Here is a 24,100-nt window from a genome sequence, read left to right on the forward strand (position 1 = left end):
CCTTGAAGCGAAGGATGGGGCAGACTGGCTTCGGTTGCATCTCGATCCCAACAAGAACCGCAAACCTGAAATATCTGCTTCTGCCTTCAAATTCGCATCTGCACTCTGGTTGGAGGGAAGCCATTTGTGGTTTATTTTTTTAGAAAAACAACAACGATGGAGTATCACACAATGGCAAGAGTGCGGTGTGCCAAGGAAAGCCGAGGAGTACCAGCCGTTTGAAACAAATTTTTAAAACACCACTTTTCAGATTCCTTGCAATAATAATAAAGGGTCTCCCTTTATCCTTACAGGATATGGGGCAGTGGCATTCCACAGCTACTCACTCATTCACTTACTCACACACTCACTCACTCACTCTTAAAAGCATAATCACTGCTCTCTCCTCACCATCTTACATAGCATGGGAGAATGGCAAAGAGGATGTCCTCCTCTCCAGCATTTCACAGACTCAGATCCCATCTCAAAGCTCCCACAAAGTCCAGCCTTATCCATTTTTGGCCTTACCACTGCCCTTATCTATTCTATTCAGAGAGGGACAGTCTACTCAGACCAGATGAGGGCCAAGTAAGTCCTACTGCACTTTCTTCCCTTCCAAGATGTGCCCATTCAAAACGTGGCCATTCAGGTGTGCTGGGTTGACTTCGGACCTTCTGTACCGCAAGCTCAGCCTGTGGACAACATAGACGATGGCTCCCACAAAGAGCAGCAGCACCGCCAAAATATCCAAGCAGTAATACTCGTAAAAGGAAAGCCTGTAGACAGCCGGGCGGAGGAATGGAGCTCCGTCGTGGCGAAGGACGTACTCCATCCAGTAGACTGTCCGGTTGAGGGGAAGCATGGGCTTGTCAAGGTGGATTTCTGAGATCTTCTTGGCAGCCTTGGGGAAACTGCAAAAGAGGAACGTCAACAATAATGCTAGGAGAATGACGTGTCCCCCACTGATTGCTACATTACCAAATTTTGCCAGGACTCAACGGCACAAAGGTCCCACCAGTCATTATCCTGGGGTCCAACAAGGACCAGGACACTAAATCAGAAGCTACAGGACCACCAGCTGATGCTGTTTAGGAGCCCACTGAAACTGAGGCAGGAATTTTGTTCCACAGCCCGGGCGCCCATAGAACTGTGGCCTCGACTTTCACAGAGACCTGGCCAATTCACCACAGAGCTATGGGCTCTCCTGGTGCTTGCACCCACCCGCAGAATAATCTGTCTATATCAGCTGAATCCATGAGATGGAGAAGCAAACATGCAAATTGAATGCCTCTCTCAAAAACAGTTAATTGAGTAGTGCTCCATATAACTGGAGAAATAAAATGCATGGTCCATTCACTGCCACAGAACCATAGGCCTTATCACCACTACTGGTATGTAAAAGCAGTATCATACCATTTTGAACAGCCATGGCTCCCCCCCCCCCCCCGCAAAAAACAACAACATAACATGGGAAATGTAGTCTCTTAAAAGTGCAGAGTTGATAGGAGGCCCCAAGTCACCTCACAGCTATAATTTCCAGAGTACCCTTCCAGACTGTTAAACCACTCCGGGAACTGTAGTCCTGTGAAGGGAATAGGGGTCTCCTTACAACTCTGCACCCTTAACAGACTACACTTCCCAGGATTCTTTGAGAGAAGACAAAGGGGGCGGGGCTAAAACAGAAGGTAACTTATCTATACAGCCACTCTTGCCGTTCTTTAATGCCGTAACCAAAGATTCACTCCTTTGCTCTTCTTTGAATAAGGCTACTATTAGGCCGACTTACCTTGGGTTAGTCGTTACTGTGGACAGTGTTTGGTAGAGGCTGTCTTCCGTTACCCGGCTCCAGTCCACCAGGATACCCATCCCTTTCGCCTGGATTCGCGTCATAATATCAAACTGGTCACCGTAGAAAGGGAAGCCCACAACTGGAATGCCATGGTAAATGGCTTCAAATATACTGTTCATGCCACAGTGACTCACAAGGACTTTCACACTGGGGTGACCTGCAACAGAAATCGAGCAACGTTAAAAGCTCGCATCCATAATATCTACATAATTTGGTAATTCATCTGCTAAACACCATCTATTATGTAGTTTTCTGACTCAGTATGAGGCACTCAAGCTATTCAGAGTAGTAGACCCATTGAAATGAAGAAGAAGAAGAAGAAGAAGAAGAAGAAGAAGAAGAAGAAGAAGAAGAAGAAGAAGAAGAAGAAGAAGAAGAAGAAGAAGAAGAGAAGAGTTTGGATTTGATATCCTGCTTTATCACTACCCGAAGGAGTCTCAAAGCGGCTAACATTCTCCTTTCCCTTCCTCCCCCACAACAAACACTCTGTGAGGTGAGTGGGGCTGACAGAATTCAAGAGAAGTGTGACTAGCCCAAGGTCACCCAGCAGCTGCATGTGGAGGAGCGGAGACACGAACCCGGTTCCCCAGATTACGAGTCTACCGCTCTTAACCACTACACCACACTGGCACGGGAAGGGCACGGTTTGCTCTCTCCTTCCGGGCAAGGAAAAGTAACTTGCTCTAATAGAATCATAGAATGGTAGAGTTGAAAGGGACTCCCAAGGGCCATCTAGTCCAACCCCCTCGTTTGGCTGCTCCCTTTCACTTACCCAGCAGATCATTCTGAGGCAGCCAATCCATCAACAGTGTGTTTTCACCCAAGTTATATGGCTTCTGACCAGAGTATCTGCCAAAGGACAGTGGGAGGGGGGACAGCAAAAGATCCGTCACTTAAAATAAGTTCCTTCCCACCTGACTCAGGGGAGAATGAGAGGAAACGATAAACGTTTAAGAATACATAGTGTGTGATGTATACATAGGGTGAAAGTGCCAATTATGTGCAGGTTCTGCATTTTTTTTTTAATGCTGTCTAAAATATAATAACCACTTAACCCTTCTCCCATGTCCCGTATCAAGACCTTACCCCAGCCGCTTTTACGCTTGCCAGGAAGAAGATATCTCAAACGTGGGTACCGACAAGATAAGTAAATACCAGTTGACTGCATCTAAAGATTTAGCAAAAAATTCCAACTAGCTATATGCTACCTCTTGGTGTCTCTGGTCAGAGTGCACATACATACATACACACACAAACAATTTCTCTTGTTTGCTCCACCCCAACTGCAAAGAACACCATCCCTTCAGCTGCTTGAGAGACATTTTCGCATGGGAATTCGCGCTTTGCAACCCGCTCCCTCCTCCCAAGCAACCCAGCTGTGTTAAATGTGGGGAGGAGAATCTCACTTGGAGCAGCTTTCCTGGGAACACAGGTGGTGGCAGGAGAGTGCCAAACAGGTACAGTCGTACCTTGGTTGACGAACGCCTTGCAACTCGAACGTTTTGGCTCCCAATCGCCGCAAACCCGTAAGTGAGTGTTCCGGTTTGCGAACATTCTTTGGAGCCCAAATGTCCGAAGCGGCTTCTGCAGCTTCTGATTGGCTGCAGGAGCTTCCTGCAGCCAATAAGAAGCCAGGTCTTGGTTTCTGAACGTTTTGGAAGTCAAACGGACTTCCGGAACGGATGTATAGGAAAGAAGATAAACACTTCCTTTAGAGCAAATCCATCTGAACCCAGCAGGACTTGTTTCTGAGTAAACATGCACAGAATCACGTGAGGATGCTCTTTGGCAGGTGGAAGGGGCAGTTACTTTGTCTGGGTGCATTCTCAAACAGCCTGGTCCTTGATGTCTAGGATGAATCTCATCTGAAGGGCTGGACCTTTGGCAGAGTGAGATGACCTCCTCAAGGGCGGGCAGATGCTAGGAAGCAGTTGTGACAGCCCCCCACCGCTGTTCTTCCTGAGGCCCCTGCTGGTGGCAGATGGAGCTGTGTGTGCCCACCCTGTACCCCCATAACTATCCTGCTGTCCTCGGGTGCAATGGCGGACACTATCCTGTTGCTAGCTTTGATGTTAAGGTCCAACTGACGGTCCAATTGGCTTCTGTAGGCGAAGCAGCGTCTTGACCTTTCCCCGAGGCTGCAAAACGCCAAAGGCAGAGAAAAATGGGGAAAGGCAGCCTGATGGGGTGTCCAGATCAGTTCTGCCCCTCTAGAACATGGCCCCCATTTATTTGGGATCTGGGGCAGATTCCACGATGCCAATGCAGTGCAGAGGCACCCCTCCTCTGCTTTGTGGCTGTCCGCAAGCACAATGCAGTTACGGATCACGAAATAGCAGGTGTTACCTCCACACAACCTTCTGGGGGAGGCGAGCAAACGCCCCGGCCATCTTTTCCACCAGGTCTTTTGGCAGGACTCGTATGCCGATTCCAAAGGAGACCACGACCACACCAGCATCTGCGGCTTCCATCCAGAGACGCAGGCCCTGCACGTATAAAAGTACCCCCAGGTTTGCACATCAGAGCAATATCAAGCTTTCTCGCCTCAAGCCTTTCAGGTCTTTGGCTGTACTACCCTGAGCGTGCCTGATCTCGGGAAGCTAAGCAGGGTCAGGCCTGGTTAGTATTTGGATGGGAGACTTCAAACCGTTCTGCTAAGAATAGAAGTCCAGGTAAGACCATACATGGTAGCCTGCCGGGAATTCTGGCAAAGCAGTTGGACTTCTCTGCCCTTCTCCCGTGAAATCCCCATCCTTGCAGACAGCAGAAGCCACAAAACTAGCTTCCTCTTCGCCAGGGCTCTGAAAAGCACCAAACTCAGAAATCTCTCTCCACTGAAAGAATATCAGAGCAAAGGAATCGCGGGACAATTCTTATTATTTTATTGTTAAAACCACTTGTTACCCGTGTCTCCACATGGCCCCCCTGCTCACACAGAGCATCTGTGTCACGGCAAACCGGCTTCTGAGCTTAGTTGGTCAACACCCTGGATAGAAAGCTGACAGAAATGATTGAAAGCAATGGCACTATGCAGGCATTTGAAAGAATGTTTACTTAATAGTTGATGGTGGGGGGGGGGAGTGTTGTGGGTTTGAATGTGCTAGCTCCATTCCTGCTGCAATTCAGGTCATGTCGCAACTCACAGAAGGCCTGAAGTGGGGAGCCTGATAGACCGACACATTACGTAACTCTGGAAAACCAGGTTCCTCAAAGGCTCAGAGACACTTGCAGGGCTGACAGAAGGTTCCCTTGCTGCAGAAAGTCACCTTCCATAAACTGGAAAGTGACAGGAAATTAAACTACTGCACTCATTGGTTAGAGCATGGTGTTAATAATGCCAAGGTTGCAGGTTCGATCCCCATATGGGACAGCTGCATATCCCTGCAGGGGGTTGGAACAGAAGACCCTCGGGTTTCCTTTCCAACTCTACAATTCTATTATTATATTACTCATACCTGTGCACTGCTTCACATTTCAATTAAAGCCTGGCACCTCTTTCCCAAAGCCCGGGAAGCTTCTCCCAAGCTTAGGGAGGTGCGATGCTCACCTGTGCAACGTCGGGACATCACACAAGTTTCCTCCTCCCGAATCGCCCTCGCAAGCTGGCACCTCTGTCCCGAACTGTTCCTCTTAGAAAAATTTCACTGCACACCACTGATTCCTGCATTGCAGTGGGTTGGACTCAGAGACCTTTGAAGTCCCTTCCAACTCTACAGTTCCGTGGTTCTGTAATGTGCAATGGCTAAGCAATTCTTTGTTAAATGAGTCACCTGCCAGTGTTTTTAACCAATGAATGAAGTCAGAGCTGTGAGGGATAAGTGAGTAGGCTTGGACACCACGCAACAGGAATCCCCAGGGTCCTAACAGGTCTAGATTTGCAATGGTGCAATTGGAGTAATAATAATAATTTTATTAATTATACCCGGCCCAACTGCCTGGGTTTCCTCAGCCACTCTGGGAGGCTTACAGCATATATGAAAACATAATAAGACATCAAACATTAAAAACTTCCCAATACAGGGCTGCCTTCAGGTGTCTTCTAAAAGTTGTGTAGTTCTTTATCTCCTTGACATCTGACGGGAGGGCGGCCCACAGGGAGGGCGCTACTACCGAGAAGGTCCTCTGCCTGGTTCCCTGTAACTTCACTTCTCACTGTCAGGGAACCAGCAGAAAACCCTTAGGAGGACCTCAGTGTCCGGGCTGAATGATGGGGGTGGAGACGCTCCTTCAGGAATACTTGGCCGAGGTCGTTTAGGGCTTTTAAGGTCACCACCAACACTTTGATTTGTACCTGGAAACATACTGGTAGCCAACGAAGCTCCTTTAGGACCGGTGTTAGGTGGTATGGCGGCTGCTCCCAGTTACCAGTCTAGCCGCCGCATTCTGGATAAGTTGTACTTTCCGAATCACCTTCAAAGGTAGCCCCACGTAGGGCACATTGTACCAGGGCACATGCCAGCAGGGGCTTCAGACTCTGAGCTTATTTTTTTTTTAAGGAAGTCTTTAGCCCTTCTAGAAAGAAAATTACTAAGTTTAATGTGCAGGGAGATGTCTGGAATGCTGGGGCCTGTTTGCTTTCTCTTTGCTGCTCACTGACTTCGTGGAGCAAACAGGGAGCAGCTGCTCTGGTCATGGAAGAGTTTTGGGGGAATGTGTATGTGGAGCAGTGGAGGAAGAGGCTCAGGATCTGCTCCAGTTGTTTTGTTTTGCTACCATCCATCCACAGGAAGCTGTCGGAAGGCAGCTACTTCTTCTTCTTTTAAGTGTGTGTTGGGATGTGGAGGTAATTGCAGGAATCGCCCATCACTCATTTTGCTGCCTGCTGACCATGTGGCAGGCAGCAAAATGAGTAATGGCCGATTCCTGCAATTACCTCCACATCCCAACACACACAGCTGAATATGAGGGTGATGGGAGGATGTGGCAACCTCTTCCTGTTTCTGATGCCTGCCGCACAGCAGCAGTTATTCCTAACTTGCTGGCGCATATCTGTATGTGTGCATGCAGCCCAGGGCAAAGGCATCATTATCTGCATCACATCTCCTCCGATTGTTCCCAAGTTTTTATTTTTGGAGGGGGGGGGGAGAGCTCAGTGCTGAGGTCGCACCATCATTTATTTCCTGATGGTTCTCAAGTTGTTGGATTCTTTTTGGGGGGTGGGGGGAGATGCCAGTGCAAAGGCGTTGTCGATATTATCAGCTTTTCCCAGATTGCTCCCCAATTGTTTGCAGAGTGCAGAGTCATTATCACCATCATAATTATTATCACTTTTTTTGAGGGGACACCCATTGCACGGGGATCATCATCATGGTCATCATCATCATCACCTTTTCCCTCTGTTTGACCCCCCACAGGGACTGTTCCAGGCCATTTTGGGGAGTAGGTAGCACAAAGGAGGAAAATTTATCACCCTCTCCACATACACCCCTCTTCTTGCAGGAATTCACATTTATTTATGTGGACAAATGCCCCACACCCACCCAAGGGGGCCTGCACACAGGGCCCCACATACCATAAATCTGCCACTGGGTGCATCGCGTTCCATTTACTTACCTCTGGGAGAGGCTTTGCAGGCTCTGTGAGAATCCCCCCGGTGAAAACCACATGGGGAAGCGAAGGTCGCGGGAAGTCAAGCACCACTTCGGTGCACAGGAAAAAGAGGCTTGTGCCGTGGACAATCTCCATCATGGATTTCTGCGGCTCCACCCCATGTTTTGCCATTAGGCGGTCAAATTTGGGCATGATGAACAGCCTGGTGCCTACACGGGAGATGATGAAAACCACAATGTTCCAAGTCCGGCCGAAAAAGCCCATCTGATCAGTCATCAGGGAGTTAAATTCGGGGACATAGGCCACAGGTGAAGTGGCTCCAATCTCAGCAGGAAACCAAAAGCCAGTGGAGAGCGCCACATATTTCACACCTAGGACGTGGGCGATAATGGAGCCACACATTTCGTTGGTATCGACCAAGACCAAGTCAAAGTCCTCACTCTGAAGTTGCTGCAGAAGGGTTTTATTTCCCAGTATCAGGTCACAGTTCTCCAGGTACTTCTCCAGGATGGAAAAGAGCTGAATGGAGGTCATCTTCCCCTCAAAGATTCGCTTCAGCAACTCCTGCAGCCAGTCATCGGCGCTTTCCGTGCTGAAGACCCCTTGGTAATCTTGCACCCTGTAGCCCCGGGGGAAAGGCTCCATGACTCGACCTTCGTGAAGGAGGAGGACGGCATCGTGACCCCGGCTGCTTAACGCTTCTGCTATCCGTACAAAGTTATGCAGGTGGCTGTCAAAGACGATGGTGGGCACCAGCAGGACTTTGGCGCTGTGGCAAGGAAGTACGCAAATGGCTTCCACAGCAAAGAGGGCGGCCACAAGGTGTAGCCAATGCTTCATGTCAATCGCTGCAGAGAAAGAGAAAGAGTCAGTCCTCATCCTTTAGCGGTGCAAGTCGGGAAGGGCTCACAGTGTGGGCCAGGTGTGGAGGAAGCAGAGCAAATTAAATGGATTTCTACCCTATGGCCCGACTTAGTGTAATGCAAATCGAAGTGTTTGATTGCAGAAACTGCAGTTCTGTGCAATTTATTTTATTTATACATACAGATGTGCAGCACAAACAGTGAGCCTGGCATTTTACAGGGTGCACATGATGACAGATCTGTACTACAACCTGTTGGAAACTCAGATACACAGGATAGGTGCCAAAGGGCTCCTGAAACCAGGGTTTCAGCTGCCAAAACGGAAAGCCTAATTGCCATTTTGGGGCAAGATGGCCCCAATGCCTTATTTTTCAAATGATGGACTGACTGTGATTGATTCTCAGTTAAACACCTGGCTAGTGGCAGGATCCTAGAAGTGGCAGGATCATTATGTGGGAGTGACCATGCTCTTCTGGAGTTTATTATACAGCGGAAAGGAGCAACCAAGCATACTAAGACTCAAATTCTAGACTTTAAGAAAGCCGACTTCAGAAAACTTAGGGAAACGCTGGGTGAAATCCCATGGACAGAAACACTAAAAGGGAAGGGAGTTCATGATGGTTGGGAGTTTGTTAAAAGGGAGATATTAAAAGCACAACTTCAGGCAATACCAATGAGACGGAAACATGGAAGGTGCCTAAAGAAGCCAGGGTGGCTATCTAAATAACTTTTAACTGAGTTAAGATTTAAAAGGGATATGTACCAAAAATGGAAAAAGGGGGAAATCACCAGAGAGGAATTCAAACAAATAGCCAGCAAGTGTAGAGACAAAGTCAGAAAAGCTAAAGCACAGAAGGAACTCAGGCTTGCTAGAGAGGTTAAAAGCAACAAAAAGGGCTTTTATGGGTATGTCCGTAGCAAAAGGAAAAACAAGGAAACAGTGGGGTCACTTAGAGGAGAAGATGGTGAAATGTGAACAGGGGACAGAGAAAGGGCAGAATTCCTCAATGCCTTCTTTGCCTCAGTCTTCTCCAAAAAAGAAAACAATGCCCGACCTGAAGAACATGGAGCAGATGATTCAGCAGGGGAAACACAGCCCAGAATAAGTAAGGAGGTAATACAAGAATACTAGATGTATTCAAGTCTCCAGGGCCAGATGAACTACACCCAAGAGTATTAAAAGAACTGGCAGAGGTGATTTCAGAACCACTGGCAATAATCTTTGAGAATTCCTGGAGAACAGGCGAAGTCCCAGCAGACTGGAGGAGGGCAAAAGTTGTCCCTGTTTTCAAAAAGGGGAAAAGAGAGGACCGAAACAATTACCGCCCAGTCAGCCTGACATCAATACCAGGAAAGATTCTAGAGCAGATCATTAAGCAAACAGTCTGTGAGTACCTAGAAAGGAATGCTGTGATCGCTAAAAGTCAGCATGAGTTTCTGAAAAATAGGTCATGTCAGACTAACCTGATCTCATTTTTTGACAGAATTACAAGCCTGGGAGATGAAGGGAACGCTGTCGATATAGCCTGTCTTGATTTCAGCAAGGCCTTTGACAAGGTGCCCCATGATATTCTTGTAAAGAAGCTGGTAAAATGTAGGCTTGACAATGCTACCATTCAGTGGATTTGTAACTGGCTGACTGACTGACCGAACTCAAAGGGTGCTCATCAATGGCTCCTCTTCATCCTGCAGAGAAGTGACTAGTGGGGTGCCACAGGGTTCTGTCTTGGGCCCAGTCTTATTCAACATCTTCATCAATCACTTGGATGATGGGCTTGAGGGCATCCTGATCAAGTTTGCAGATGACACCAAATTGGGAGGGGTGGCTAATACCCCAGAGGACAGAATCACACTTCAAAATGACCTTAACAGATTAGACAACTGGGCCAAAGCAAACAATATGAATTTTAACAAGGAAAAATGTAAAGTACTACACTTGGGCAAAAAAGAAAGAAAGGCACAAATACAGGATGGGAGACACCTGGCTTGAGAGCAGTACATGTGAAAAGGATCTAGGAGTCCTGGTAGACCACAAACTTGACATGAGTCAACAGTGTGATGCAGCAGCTAAAAAGCCAATGCAATTCTGAGCTGCATCAATAGGAGTATAGCGTCTAGATCAAGGGAAGTAATAGTACCACTGTATTCTGCTCTGGTCAGACCTCACCTGGAGTACTGTGTCCAGTTCTGGGCACCACAGTTCAAGAAGGATACTGACAAGCTGGAACGTGTCCAGAAAAGGGCAACCAAAATGGTCAAATGCTTGGAAACAATGCCTTATGAGGAACGGCTTAGAGAGCTGGCTATGTTTAGCCTGGAGAAGAGAAGGTTAAGGGGTGATATGATAGCCATGTTCAAATATATTAAAGGATGTCATATAGAGGAGGGTGAAATGTTGTTTTCTGCTGCTCCAGAGAAGCGGACACGGAGCAATGGATTCAAACTACAAGAAAGAAGATTCCACCTAAACATTAGGAAGAACTTCCTAACATTATTTTTTTTTTGTCAGGAAATTCTATTTAATTTATTTTTATCAGACTTGCCAGATCACCTCCAAAAAATAGAATCACATGCCCCTAAACTTAATCAGAAACCAGTTCCTCTCTTATTATACGCAGACGATGCTGTCCTACTATCATTAACGAGCTTGGGTCTGAAACGTCTTATATCTTCTCTGATCCTTTACTGCGAATGTAACAAACTCTCTATAAATTATGAGAAGACAAAAATTTTGGTCTTCTCGAATGGTTGGAAATTAGAGAAATGGAAAATAAGAGGGCAAGAAATCCAACAAGTGAAAATCTATAGGTATCTGGGAATCTTATTCCAGAGCAATTTAGGGTGGGCAAATCATCGCACAAATGCCATAAAACAGGCAAAGTGCACCTCATCAGCAGTTGCCCGTTTTTATTATCAGAAAGGTAATCAATTTATTCCTGCGGCCAATCAGATATTTCAAACAAAAGTGCAATCCCAGATATTCTATGGAATCCCGCTATGGGTCCAAGCATATAACAGTGATTTAAAAAGGATTCACTCCAGCTTTCTGAGACGTATTCTTGGACTCCCAACTGTGATCAAATATGAAACAATGTGTGCAGAAATAGGCATACACACAATGGAATATTGGGCCTGGACCACCTCAATAAAATACTGGTTACGCTGCCATTTTCGCTGCCCTCCATCAAGTCTGCTCGCTGATTTGCTCAAAGACTCCTATAAATCAAGATGGTATCAGTACCTTGAAAAAAAGATCGAATCTTTAGGCATCGAGCTGGAGCCCCTGTACAATTCTAACGAGCAATACATTTTCCATAATATCCTAACTAGACTAAAGGATGTCAAGAGACAAAATATTATGGCAGCTGTAAACAAAATTTGCTCCCCTATATTCTATGATTTAAATATCTTAGATAGCAGAGCCAATTACGTCACTAAGTTAATAATCCCAGCCCAACGTAGGGCTTTTATGCTGGCCCGTTTGAATGTTTTTCCCTCGGCATTTGTCAGGGGAAGATATCAAAACATTCCTAGAAACAAGAGATTCTGCAGATGTTCTATGAATGTCCCGGACACTGTAGAGCATATTCTCTTTCATTGCCCATTGTACAGTACGCTCCGTCAACGTGTGCTGTCCCCTCTTTTGGGTGGTCTGGAACCCCAGCAAGGTGAAAGTGTGAGATTCTGCCTATCTGACGTTGACCAAAGGGTAACAGCGGGGGTAGCCGAGTTTTTGGTAGCAGTCCTCCAAGGAGCAGGTTAATAAGGAAAACCACTGATTCTATATGTATGTATGTATGTATGTATGTATGTATGTATATATATATATATATATATATATATATATATATATATATATATGTATGTAGCCAACTGCTGCCTTTTTATATATATTTCAAGGCTTTTATATGTTATTTTCTCTTTTATAGTTTTATTTGCATAATGCCTAATGAAGGTTTGATAAGTAAGTAAGAACTTCCTGACAGTAAGAGCTGTTCGACAGTGGAATTTGCTGCCAAGAAGTGTGGTGGAGTCTCCTTCTTTGGAGGTCTTTAAGTGGAGGCTTGACAGCCATATGTCAAGTATGCTTTGATGGTGTTTCCTGCTTGGCAGGGGGTTGGACTGGATGGCCCATGTGGTCTCTTCCAACTCTATGATTCTAGTTCAAAGGACCACCTTGAGCTAGGTTAAGAGCTTTGAGAACTTAAATAAAAGTCATTTGACCCAGGGTCATAGCAGCCTATTCCAACCTCTTTTTCCTAATGGTGACATGGACCATTCATAACGTACGAATATTCTTCACAACTTTGAGCAGAGTAAAAGCTGAGACAAGGAAAAAAAGGTAAAGGAAGACAAGCGACAACAATTAACTGTAACGTTGCTCCCTGCTCCTGCTCAGGCTGCACAGAAAAAGCATTTTAGTTCCCGAAATTGCTTCTATTGTGCAGGTGAAATATAACTGATAGAATTCTACAGGATGGGGTATTAGTGTGTGAAAACAGTCCAGATCCAATTATCCCCAGATGGTGGAGATGTCAGGCGCCATCCTGGCACCCAAGCATCTTCACTTGGTCACAAGCAGCCGATAGCCAGGTGCAAAATGCGCCTGGCGAATTTCAAACACTAATGGGCTTTCCATGTAAAAGTTGAGACAAGGGGAAAAGGGGGACAAGAATGAAGTGGAGGTGGGGACGGCCAACATGGTGCCCTCCCTCAGGTTGTGAACTGCATCTTCCATCAACCCCCAGCCAGCCTGGATCCCAGCCCTGCAATGATAGGAGTTACCAAAGTTATGGCAGACACCATATTGGATATGCAATTATCCCAGTTCCACAGGCTTTGGCTTGGTTACAGGCATAATTTCAGGTCTGAGAAGCTTCGGCGCAAACGACAAGCACTGGAGCGTTTTTCTGTGCACCTTCGCAGAGAGTAGCTCTGAGACAATGCCACCACTGTAATCAGTTCCAAAGATCAGCATACTGCGATGGTGCATTCTGTTAACATGCAAAATAAGGTCTAGCCAGGTATAACCTCACTCCATAGTAAGCAGTTATGGTGTTTAAAAAAAGGCACCTGTTACAAATGCATTCAGCACAAGGTAATCTACATATTTAAAGGAAAATTCCTTCCAGTAGCACCTTAGAGACCAACTAAGTTATCTGAAGAAGTATGCAAGCACACAAAAGCTCATACCAATAACAAACTTAGTTGGTCTCTACTGGAAGGATTATTTTTTTATTTTATTTCGACTACGGCAGACCAACACGGCTACCTACCTGTAAATACATATTTATGAAAGCCATGTAACTGCTTTTAGTGCAATCGGTGCTAACTCTACTCAACATGTATTAATTTCTGGATGCACTTGGTAGTATTGGAGTGTACCTTCCAAAACATACACTTGTAGACGCCCTCCCCTCTTCCTCCAATCCCACATTTCCAACATCTTACCGTAATTCAAACTCTGCAAGTCCAAGACTGAACAAGAGATGCCATTAAAGTCAACAGACATCAGGCTGGAAATCACCAAGCTTGCTCTCAATATGAGGGCAAGCGTTTCCTCCCTGAGTTCTCCTCCAGATTTCAAGCCAAGCCACTGAATTATACCTGCCTCTTTTCACCCCCACCCACTTGCTGTTCTGGTGTTTCTTCCAGCAGCATCTATCTGGAAAGGTAGATGAGAAACATGACTCCAGAGAAGACGACAAAACACAGGCATTTGTGCATTATTAGCCTGAATAAGGAGTCCTTTTCTGCTGCGGTCTCTGGAGCAGCTACAGGAAAGCAAGATCCACTAAGATTGCACCCCCTGTTGCACCTTTGCACAACACAGGTATCATGTGCACGATAATTGTGTACAGGAAATAAATTTGTATTGGTGCATGATGTGCAAGTGGTCAGAATTTCCTCACCTATTCAACTGCTGCAGATATAAGACAGATATATGAGCTACTTCCTCATTTGACTACTATACAGCCATCCTACACACTGCCAAGGTCGCTACACCTCCCAGGTACTTTGGGTGTGTGCACGCACACAGAATGCTACTTGTACAATGGGGTTTCCCTTTCCTCTTCCTTCTCTGCACACCCACAAATTCTGCTCCCGGGGAGGGGCGTTGTTCTCCAATTCCCTGGAGCAGATTTTGAAAGTGCATGAGGAACTGAAGAAAAGGAGAAAGAAGTCCCATTAGGGAAGGCTGGTGTGCTAGTGAAACAGCAGTATTGGATAAAACCCTTTGACTAGATTATGGTAGCCATCTGGGTCTTGGCACACAGGCTCTCTGGCCTCAATACACAGTACACTGGTTGTACTCTTTAGTTGTTGCAGAAAAGAAGCGCGATAAGAGAAACAGAGGAAGGGGGCTGGAAGAGGAGCTGTGTGCAGAGAAAGAGCTGTGAGTGGAGGGGTGTCCTATTTGCCGTCTTCTGGACTCCCTAGCAAAGTCACCCAACCCAGCCTGCTGCTGCCTGGAACAACTGGGTGTGCAGCTGGTTCAGTGCTGAATGGGCAGTTTGCAGAAACTCCATTAACCTCGGTGCCTGTTGTAAAGGAAAGCCTAGTGCACCTTCTTTGATGTGATTTTTTTTGGGGGGGGGGTGATTAGTGAGTTTGTTGAGGCCGTAGGTGAGAGCCAGGGTGCTTGGGTGGGATCTTGGGCAAGAGCTAGGAAGCAAGGGGTTATTGAGTGCATGTGCACACCAGAAGGTGACATAACTGATATTATTATGTGCTTATCAATATCAATTGGACAAACAGGCCAAACCCTATGCCAAAGGATAAATGGACATAAATCTGACATCAGGAATTACAAGTCAGAGAAGCCAGTAGGAGAACACTTCAATCTCCCAGGACATTCTATACAAGATCTCACAGTAGCTGTCTTACTACAAAAGAATTTCAGAAATAGACTGGAAAGAGAAGTTGCTGAATTGCAACTTATCACCAAGCTCAAAACCATGGAGGGACCTGGTTTGAACAGAGACATTGGATTCTTATCTCATTATACATGATAAAGCGATCTTCAGCCATCTCAACCCTTGCTTTTTCATGCAAGACCATTTGCAGTCGTTTACAGTCGTCAACAGCTAGGAGTCAGTCAATCACCCATTTCCACCACCCTTCTGAGTGATACCCCCTCCCCACCCTTTCTCTACATAAGCGTCTGCGGACTTCTATTTCAGTGTATCTGAAGAAAGCTCATACCAAAATAAAAACTTATTTGGTCTTTAAGGTGCTGCTGGAAGGATTTTTTAAAATTTTGCTTATCAATACTTGATTGATTTATATTCATGGTATGATTGTGTAATTTTTGCGGCAGTTCTTTCAGGTTTGCTTTACACCACTTTGGGGCAAAGTTCTATAGCAAGGGGTACAGAAATTGTCTAAATAATAACATAAAGATGCTCAACAGATACAGAGGCCCCCTGAAAGAGAAAAGAAGGTGTCATATTCAGTGGTGGACCTTGGGCTCTCAAATTTCAGCAACACCCTGTGTGATGCTAAAATTCAGCGCCAGCTACAGCACAGTGCCCAGAAACTGCCTCTGCCTTGGGTTGTGGGTGAGCTTCTGAGATCTCTCCAGGAAGGCCCTGGAACTAATCTGGCCAGAAAAGTTTCCCTGGGTCAGAGGGACTTGAAAAAAAGAACCCTTGTCTAAAAGAAGAAAACAGCAGAGAAGAATCATCTCCGAGTTTAAGCCTGTAGTTGGAAGTCGGGTGACCTGGTTGAATTGCTCTGTTGGTGCAATGTTTCTCTAATATGCTGTATAATAGAAGCTGTGGTCCTCCCAGTGTTGTGGGACACCAACTCCCATCAGTCTCAGTCAGCATAGCCAGTGGTCAGAGATGATGGGAGTTGTAGTCAGGTAACATTGGGAGGGGCACAGATTCTCCATCCTTGCTATATGGGAATTCCACCTGTCCACTTAACCCAGGTGGCGCTGTGGGTTAAACCACTGAGCCTAGGGCTTGCTGATCAGAAGGTCAGCGGTTCGAATCCCTGTGACGGGGTGAGCTCCTGTTGCTTGGTCCCAGCTCCTGCCAACCTAGCATTTCGAAAGCACGTCAAAATGCAAGTAGATAAATAGGAACCGCTACAGCGGGAAGGTAAACCGCGTTTCCGTGTGCTGCTCTGGTTCGCCAGAAGCGTCTTTGTCATGCTGGCCACATGACCTGGAAGCTGTACGCCGGCTCCCTCGGCCAATAATGCGAGATGAGCGCACAGCCCCAGAGTCGGTCACGACTGGACCTAATGGTCAGGGGTCCCTTTACCTTTACCTTTAGGTGGTAGGTAGGGATTTTAAAGCAGCAATGCCCTCCAGCAGTGTTAGAAACTCAGGTATATAAGCTAGGTGCCAGATGTCTCCTTAAACCAGGGTTACAGTTGCCAAAACAGAACGCCTAGTGCCCATTTTGGGGCCAATATGACATTTTGTTCCTGAAATCCATTCTGAATGTGCAGATAAAATCTCACAGATAGAATTCCACAGAATGTGTTCCTAGTGTGTGAAAACAGTCCAGATCCAAGGATCCCCAGGCATGCATCTCCAGGTGGCGGAGACCAAACTAAACCGCTGAGAGCAAAATATACATCAGGAGTCTTAGTTCAGTTCAGAATTGAGTATACATTTCCATAGTTAACACTAAATACATTACTTCTGGCAAATGAAAGTCACCATAGCTGCTAGAGAGCCTTGAAAATTTGTGTCCAGGGCTTTTTCAGACTTATCCACCCATGTACTATCTCAGAATTTCCCAAACTTGGGTCTCCAACTGTCGATGGACTACAACTCCCATCATCCCTAGCTATCAATATCAGTTGTCAGGGATGAGGGAATTGTAGTCCAAAAACAGCTGGCGACCCAAGTTAAGGAAACCCTGTACTATCTGAAACCAAAGGGGAGCATTGATTGCTTTCCAAATGCTCTCAATCGAGACGGCAGTTTTTAACTGATGACAAAAGCCACAGTGGGCAGAGTTTGGCATGAGAAAAATGCTAAGGAAAAGCATCTGGATATCTCTCCAGAAGTTGCGTGAGGAACCCTTTGGAATCCCAAGGGCCAGCTTTGCTTCTGGGCAACTTTCCGGGGGCCACAGGCAAAAGTGGGTGGAACAGCAAACGTAAATGTTAATTTTGTATGGCAGGCTAGTTTCTACAGAAACTTGCAGGCTCCGTTCCCTCCTTCATCCAGGCGAGCAAGAGGCATTATCAGAGTTCAAAGGAGCATTTCAGCCAGGAGGGTGCAAAGCAGGGCTGGCAAGGAATTTGTCCTGGAGAAAGTGGGAGAGGCCGGTGAAGGAACTGTGAGTTGTGAGGGCCAAGCTGAGAGAGGCACAGTGTGGCACATTCGCCTCACATTCGCTCCATCTGGTATGCAGGCTGAGACCCTACCTGCCTGCAGGCAGTCTAGCCAGAGTGGTGCATGCTCTACTTATCTCCCGCTTGGACTACTGCAATGCGCTCTACGTGGGGCTACCTTTGAAGGTGACTCGTAAACTACAACTAATCCAGAATGCGGCAGCTAGACTGGTGATTGGGAGCGGCCGCAGAGACCACATAACACCGGTCTTGAAAGATCTACATTGGCTCCCAGTACGTTTCCGAGCACAATTCAAAGTGTTGGTGCTGACCTTTAAAGCCCTAAATGGCCTCAGTCCAGTATACCTGAAGGAGCATCTCCACCTCCATCATTCTGCCCGGACACTGAGGTCCAGCACCGAGGGCCTTCTGGCGGTTCCCTCATTGCGAGAAGTGAGGTTACAGGGAACTAGGCAGAGGGCCTTCTCGGTGGTGGCGCCTGCCCTGTGGAACGCCCTCCCAACAGATGTCAAAGAGGAAAGCAACTACCAGACTTTTAGAAGACATCTGAAGGCATCCCTGTTCAGGGAGGCTTTTAATGTTTAATAGATTACTGTGTTTTATTTTTCTGTTGGAAGCCGCCCAGAGTGGCTGGGGAGACCCAGCCAGATGGACGGGGTATAAATAATAAAGTATTATTATTATTATTATTATTATTATTATTATTATTATTATTATTATTATTATTATTATCACCAGCCTAACGTTTTAGAGTAAGAATGGGGTTTTGTCCAGTTCAAAAATTTGGAAGGTGCAGGTGAGCAGACTCCAGGCAAAGAGCAGCAAACACAAGGTTTCGCCTCGCTTTCTTTCTCTCCGGCCTGTTATGCAATGAGCGGAGACAATGCCAGCTCAGATTTTGGCACGTTTTGAGCCAAGCAGACAGAAAGGTATAAGAACTCCATTAGGCACACCCAGCCCAAGACAGAGTTATGACACCTACTTAGGTAATTATAGCCAGCAGTGAGAAAGCTGATTAGGACATTTCATCGTTTAAACAGGCTTATGACAGACTTCCACACCAAGATTATTTAGTCAGAGCAAGAAAGGCGTCACTTTTTCAGAATACTCCTGAGAATATAATAATCCTGCTCCCAAGAGATAGTGGAATGTGACCACATACGCTGATGAAGCAATATTCCTCCAGTGTTTTCTACTACTGTATCTTGATTAATACTGGCAGCCACAGGTTCTGACAGCCAAGACTTTCTCCAGCTAACAAAAGTCAGGTACTGTTTGCCTTGCTTTCCCAGTCGCAGGTGGGGGACAGCCTTTAAATAGAATAATCATAATCATAATAATATTAGCCACCCATCTGACTGGATTGCCCCAGCCACTCTCGGCAGCTCCCAACAAAATATTAAAAATACCATAAAACACCAACTATTAACAACTTCCTGTAAGAGGGCTGCCTTCAGATGTCTGCTCAAAGTCGAATAGTTGTTTTATCTGTTTGACATTTGACGGGAGGGTGTTCCACAAGGTGGGCGCCACCACTGAGAAGGCCCTCAGAGCTGGACTTCAGTGTCCAAGCTGGACAATGGAGGTGGAGACGCTCCTTCAGGTATACTGAGCCAAGGCCATTTAGGGCTTTAAAGGTCAGCACCAACAGTTTGAATTGTGCTCGGAAACGTACTGGGAGCCTTTAGGATCTCTTCTGGCTACAGTGTTCTAAAGCTAGGGTGTTCTTTGGGGGGTTTTGCTGTTAGGGGGTTTTGCTGTTGGGTTTTCCCCATCTTTATTTTAGATTCTGTTGGGATTTATGTGGAAACTACTCAGTTCGATTTTGTATTATTTAGTGTTTTATTTATTGTTTATGACTACTTTTGTTATGTTGCAGTTATGTATCCCCCCCCCCACACACACACCATGTTGTAAACAGCCTTAAGCATGGCTTTAGAACAGCCTCGTAACATGGATACATAGGAACAGGGGGATCTGAGGCTAGCAAACTTGAAAAATAGAAAGAAAAAACACCAACTTGGTGGAGCATTGGGGAGAAAAGACCCAGGAGGAAGGGATATTCTAGCAAACAGAGACTAGCAAACAGAAGGAAAGGAGAAGGAAGGCAAAGGAAGACAAACACCTTGAAGTTGTGTAGAAGATTAACTTTTAAAGAGATACGTACAGCTTCTTGCACCTCCTAGGCAAGTTCACCCCCCCACCCCAAAATTCCCTCTTGGGATGCATGTGTGCCACCTGAAACTTCAGATAAAGGGTTCCATTTTCTTTCTCCCCTTTGCGAGACAAAGTGTGCCTCCAGACAACTTGTTTACAGAGTATTCATACTGATTTTTAGATAACCGATATTAGACCCCATGGGCTGTTTAATGAGCATTTATTCTGATTTATCCGGAAGGACGTTAGGGCTCTTCCATGCTTCTGCCTGTTCCAGGCCTAGAAAGCATGGATCCAAGCCGTTTCCTACTTTTCCTGTGCTTTGTGAAAAACTCGATTGCTGCTTGTTCTGATTCAGTGGTTTTCCCTGGGGGAAAGTGGTGGGGAAACGGAAGTGTGGATGAGCCCCTAGATGATGTTGCATCAAATCCCACGTTATCACACACCTCCTGGTGCATTTCACCATCACTTTTCTTACTGCAAAAAGTCTGGTCATGGGTGTAGCCAGAGGGGGCAGGAGGACACCTGCCTCCCCCAAAAAATCAAGTAAATAAATAAATAAAAACACTTAACTAAAAGTAGAAATAATCAGAATATTTGAAACTGAAATGCTTGCTGAGGTCACCTGGATGATGTTGTGCACAGGAAAACTGTATTGGGGGAAAAAGGAGGAAGTGCTGAAAAAGGTTTTCAGCAAATCTAGGAAAACTTGCTTTAATTCAGATTTTTTTAAAAGATAAGATGAAAAAGGTGCATTCTTTGTAATTTTGCAAAATATACTCGTTAACTGCATGTAAGGTACTCCCTGATGTTAATTTTTTAAAAAATTTAATTTCCTAGTTTTCAAACAATCTGAAGATTTTTTGACAGGTTTTTCTGAGCACTTAGGGGTCAAAAGAAAATAATTTAAATGAACTGGTTGACATTTCATTCTGAATCTGCTAACTGGACAGAGCCAGAGGATGGTGACAGGTGGTTGTCCTGCCCCCCCCCAACATAAATCCTGGCTACGCCCATGAGTCTGGTCTTTTGATCCCAATGAACTATAAATGAACAACCTGCACTTACGGCTATGTGAATGAATCCCACCCCAGAATAGCAGTCTAGGGGCACCCAAAGATTCGTCTGTCCAATTAGTGCACAGCCTGTGTCCCTTCCGCAGATGTTGCTGACCATCTTCCCTCACCATCGATTTGCCTTACTGGCTGAACCTGAAGGGAACTGGAGTACAACAATACTGGGATGGAAGACCCCAAGTGTCCCTAAATCAGGGACATCCCTGATTTAGAAAAAACCCGCCCCGGTTTTATATTTCATCCCGCAATGTCCTGCTTTTCCTTAGGATGCCCCTATTTTCATTGCAGAAATGTTAGAGGGTATTGAATGGCCATTGCGTTCAAAAGGGCCGACTGCCTGGTAAGTATGTGCAGGGCTGCCGCGAGCCTGATCCAAGAACTTTTGCCGCCTGAGGCAAAGGACAAGAGGGCAGTCCCTCCCATTCTGTGGACAAGAGCCAAGCAGACTAGCTGCTGAATCTTAATTTGCTGGCAGCATAACAGCATCCACCACTAGCTCTGAAGGCAGCAGGCTGTCTCAGGAGGTGCAAGGCAGACCAGGTCACACACACAGAGCTCTGCCTTCTCCCCACCTGTCAGCATTTGCCTCCTGAGGCAGCTACCTCCCTCTGCCTCAGGACAGGGCCGGCCCTGGATTGCAGCCATCTTAAGGCTGCAGGTGTATTCAATACGGGTCTCCTACCCTGTCCTGTACCAGCGGCACATTTTCCTACAATGCCTTTCAAAACAAAAGCAAAGGGCAGTCGCTCCTACATTAAATTTAGAACCATAGGTTTGTAGACTGGGAAGCGACCCTGAGGATCACCTAGTCCAACCCCACGCAATGCGGAAATATTCAGCTGTCCCATGCAGGGATCAAACCTGCAACCTTGGCATTATCAGCACAATGCTCTAACCAACTGAGCTAATTTGCTTCCTTGTGATTTTTAAATTGGTCCAACCACTGTTAGGGCCAGGGGTGGGCAATCTCCATCTGTTAGGAGCCATGTTCCCTCAGGGATCATCTGTTGGGGAGGGCGAGCAAAGACAGCCATCAATCTGCCACTTCCTCCGCCTCATTACCCGTCACCTTCCTGTCTATCAGGCCATAGGAGGAAAGGCAGGCTTCTCCTGCCAGAGGTCTGAATGGCCAAAGCCAGACTGAAGACCCCCAAACTCAGGCTGCCCACCCCTGCCTTGCACAATGTTCCTTCTTCCATTACAGGCTCAGGTAGCCTCCTTTACCTGAGGTCGTCCTATGGGGCGAGGACAGCATTAGTGGTTGTCCCTGTCAGACTGGCAACTGCCGGTACCAAATCTTACCTACGGTAGTTGCCGCTGTGTCACTCCATCTCTCTCTGCCAGAGGCAAACCAGCAGCACCATCTCCTACCCCAAGCAGGTAAGTAAGTGGCTGTTCAAAGGAGCAGCTGCTTCCACTCACTCTCACTTGGCCACAGAGTCTCAGAATGAGTTGGACCCAGTCTTCCTGCCTGGAGGGAGCTAGCAGGTGAGCTGTTCCAGCTCCCAGCTGGCTCTTTCTTATAATTATCCTCACATTTTTATCCTACCTTTCCTCGAAGGAGCTCAGGGCACCTTACATACAGCTCTTCCCCTCCCCAGTTTTATCCTCAAAACAACCCTGTAAGGTAGGTTACACCGAGAGACAGCCCAAGGTCACCCGGTGGGCTTCACTGCTGAGCAGGAATTTGGACCTTTGCCTCCCAGGTCCTTGGTCCAACATTTTAACCACTGCACCACACTGCCTCTGTAGCCTTGCCTGTGCTGCGCAGGCAAGCAAGGAGCAGAGGTGGCTGCTGGAGGAGCAGTTTCTGCTGCCTCCATGTTCATCTTCTCCTGGGTAGAACAAGAGCAGGGTTGCACAATTTTTCAGCTTCCCAAAGACCGGATGGTGGAGCATCCAGGGTTTGCCAGGGGATGAGATGAAGAAGCTGAGCCAAGCAACTGTCACCTCCATTACCCAGTGCATTTCCACATCCCTGCTGTAATCATCAAATCTTTCGGTTTTAGTCACCAAATCTTTCAGGTTTATTTATTGCACAAGGCCTCCACATCAACGGCAGTTGCACAACCAGAATTTAGAATCATAGCATTGTAGAGTCTCCAGAGACCCCAAGAGCCATCTAGTCCAAGCCCCTGCAACGCAGGGATCTTTTGCCCAACACAGGGCTCGAACCCACAACAATCGATTAAAAGAACCCATCGTTCTGCCCGGACACTGAGGTCCAGCGCCGAGGGCCTTCTGGCGGTTCCCTCGCTACGAGAAGCCAAGTTACAGGGAACCAGGCAGAGGGCCTTCTCGGTAGTAGCACACACCCTCCCACCAGAGGTCAAAGAGAACAACAGCTACCAGACCTTTAGAAGGCATCTCAAGGCAGCCCTGTTTAGGGAAGCTTTTAATGTTTCATGGATTTCTGTATTTTAATATTTTGTTGGAAGCCGCCCAGAGTGGCTGGGGGAACCCGGCCAGATGGGCGGGGTATAAATAAATTATTATTACTATTACTATTACTATTACTATTATAATAATAATAAAAGACTCGTGTACTACCAGTGGAGCTATCCAGCTACATTTGCCAGGCAGTGACTAGATCCTACCCGGGAAGCGCCCTCGGTGGGAAGCGACGGGAAAGGGAAAGGTGGGGTGGCAACTGCTGGAGGCGAAGTCACAGAGCCTTCCGGGGCGAAAGCAAGCCAGAAATGACCATCGCTCGACGGCGTCGTCGTACAACCTCTGCGCGCACCTTTTCGCGCGAACTAGAAAAAGCCAAACCTGCCGCCAAGGTCCCGTTTGCGATCGCTGGAATCTTGCAGAGTATTGAGGCCCCCCCCCACACCTGCCCGGCCTGGAAGCGCCCCTGGGAGATGAGTTAACATTGAAGCGAAGGGTGAAGAGGGTGCTAAAGCGTAAACCCGTCCCTGCTTAGAGACGGAGGGTGGAGGTGGCGGAGGGTGGGGAGGACAACGCAGCAGGGAAAACCCAAAGGAGAAAAGCCCACAACTCCCCCCCCCAGTCCGCCCCCAGGCCCCTGCGACTCTCTCTGCCCACCTTGCCCGCCCGCGGAAGCGGGGTCCCTGGCGTCCGTCTGGTGCTCCCCGGTGCCTCGTCTGGTGGCGCGGGCTGGGCTGGCTCTGCTGCTGCCCCATCTCTTGCCTTGCGCTTCCCGCCCCGGGCGGCGGGGCGGGGCTCGGCCCACATGAGGCACTCTTACCGGCAGCGGGAGGCCAGGCCTCGCCGCCTTTCCGAGGCGGCCCTGCCTGCTCTCCGCCTAAGCCCAGAAGCCAAGATGGGGTCCCTCTGGCCCA

The 24,100-nt window shown here is 47.1% G+C and overlaps 1 protein-coding gene across 1 annotated transcript; it reads right to left on the reverse strand.

Moving 5' to 3' along the window:
- Positions 1-214: 214 nt before the first annotated feature.
- On the reverse strand, positions 215-24,100 carry LOC118096504 (2-hydroxyacylsphingosine 1-beta-galactosyltransferase). Its single transcript, XM_035138421.3, has 6 exons — positions 23,844-24,100; positions 7,382-8,226; positions 4,175-4,314; positions 2,601-2,677; positions 1,766-1,985; positions 215-890 (listed from the first exon to the last, which is right to left on the reverse strand). Exons 2-6 carry the CDS (start codon positions 8,216-8,218, stop codon positions 575-577), a joined length of 1,590 nt encoding a protein of 529 aa, XP_034994312.1. The 5' UTR covers positions 8,219-8,226; positions 23,844-24,100; the 3' UTR covers positions 215-574.

Source organism: Zootoca vivipara, chromosome 5 (genome assembly GCF_965207765.1).
Source record: "Zootoca vivipara chromosome 5, rZooViv2.hap1.1, whole genome shotgun sequence".
Lineage (NCBI taxonomy): Eukaryota > Metazoa > Chordata > Lepidosauria > Squamata > Lacertidae > Zootoca > Zootoca vivipara.

Coding starts and splice junctions, on each gene's coding strand:
- LOC118096504 (XM_035138421.3), bottom strand. CDS start 8,218: ATGAAGCATTGGCTACACCTTGTGGCCGCCCTCTTTGCTGTGGAAGCC. Junction 1,986..2,600: donor GCCTCAGAATGATCTGCTGG/GTAAGTGAAAGG, acceptor TTTCTGTTGCAG/GTCACCCCAGTGTGAAAGTC. Junction 891..1,765: donor ACAGTAACGACTAACCCAAG/GTAAGTCGGCCT, acceptor CCTCTTTTGCAG/TTTCCCCAAGGCTGCCAAGA.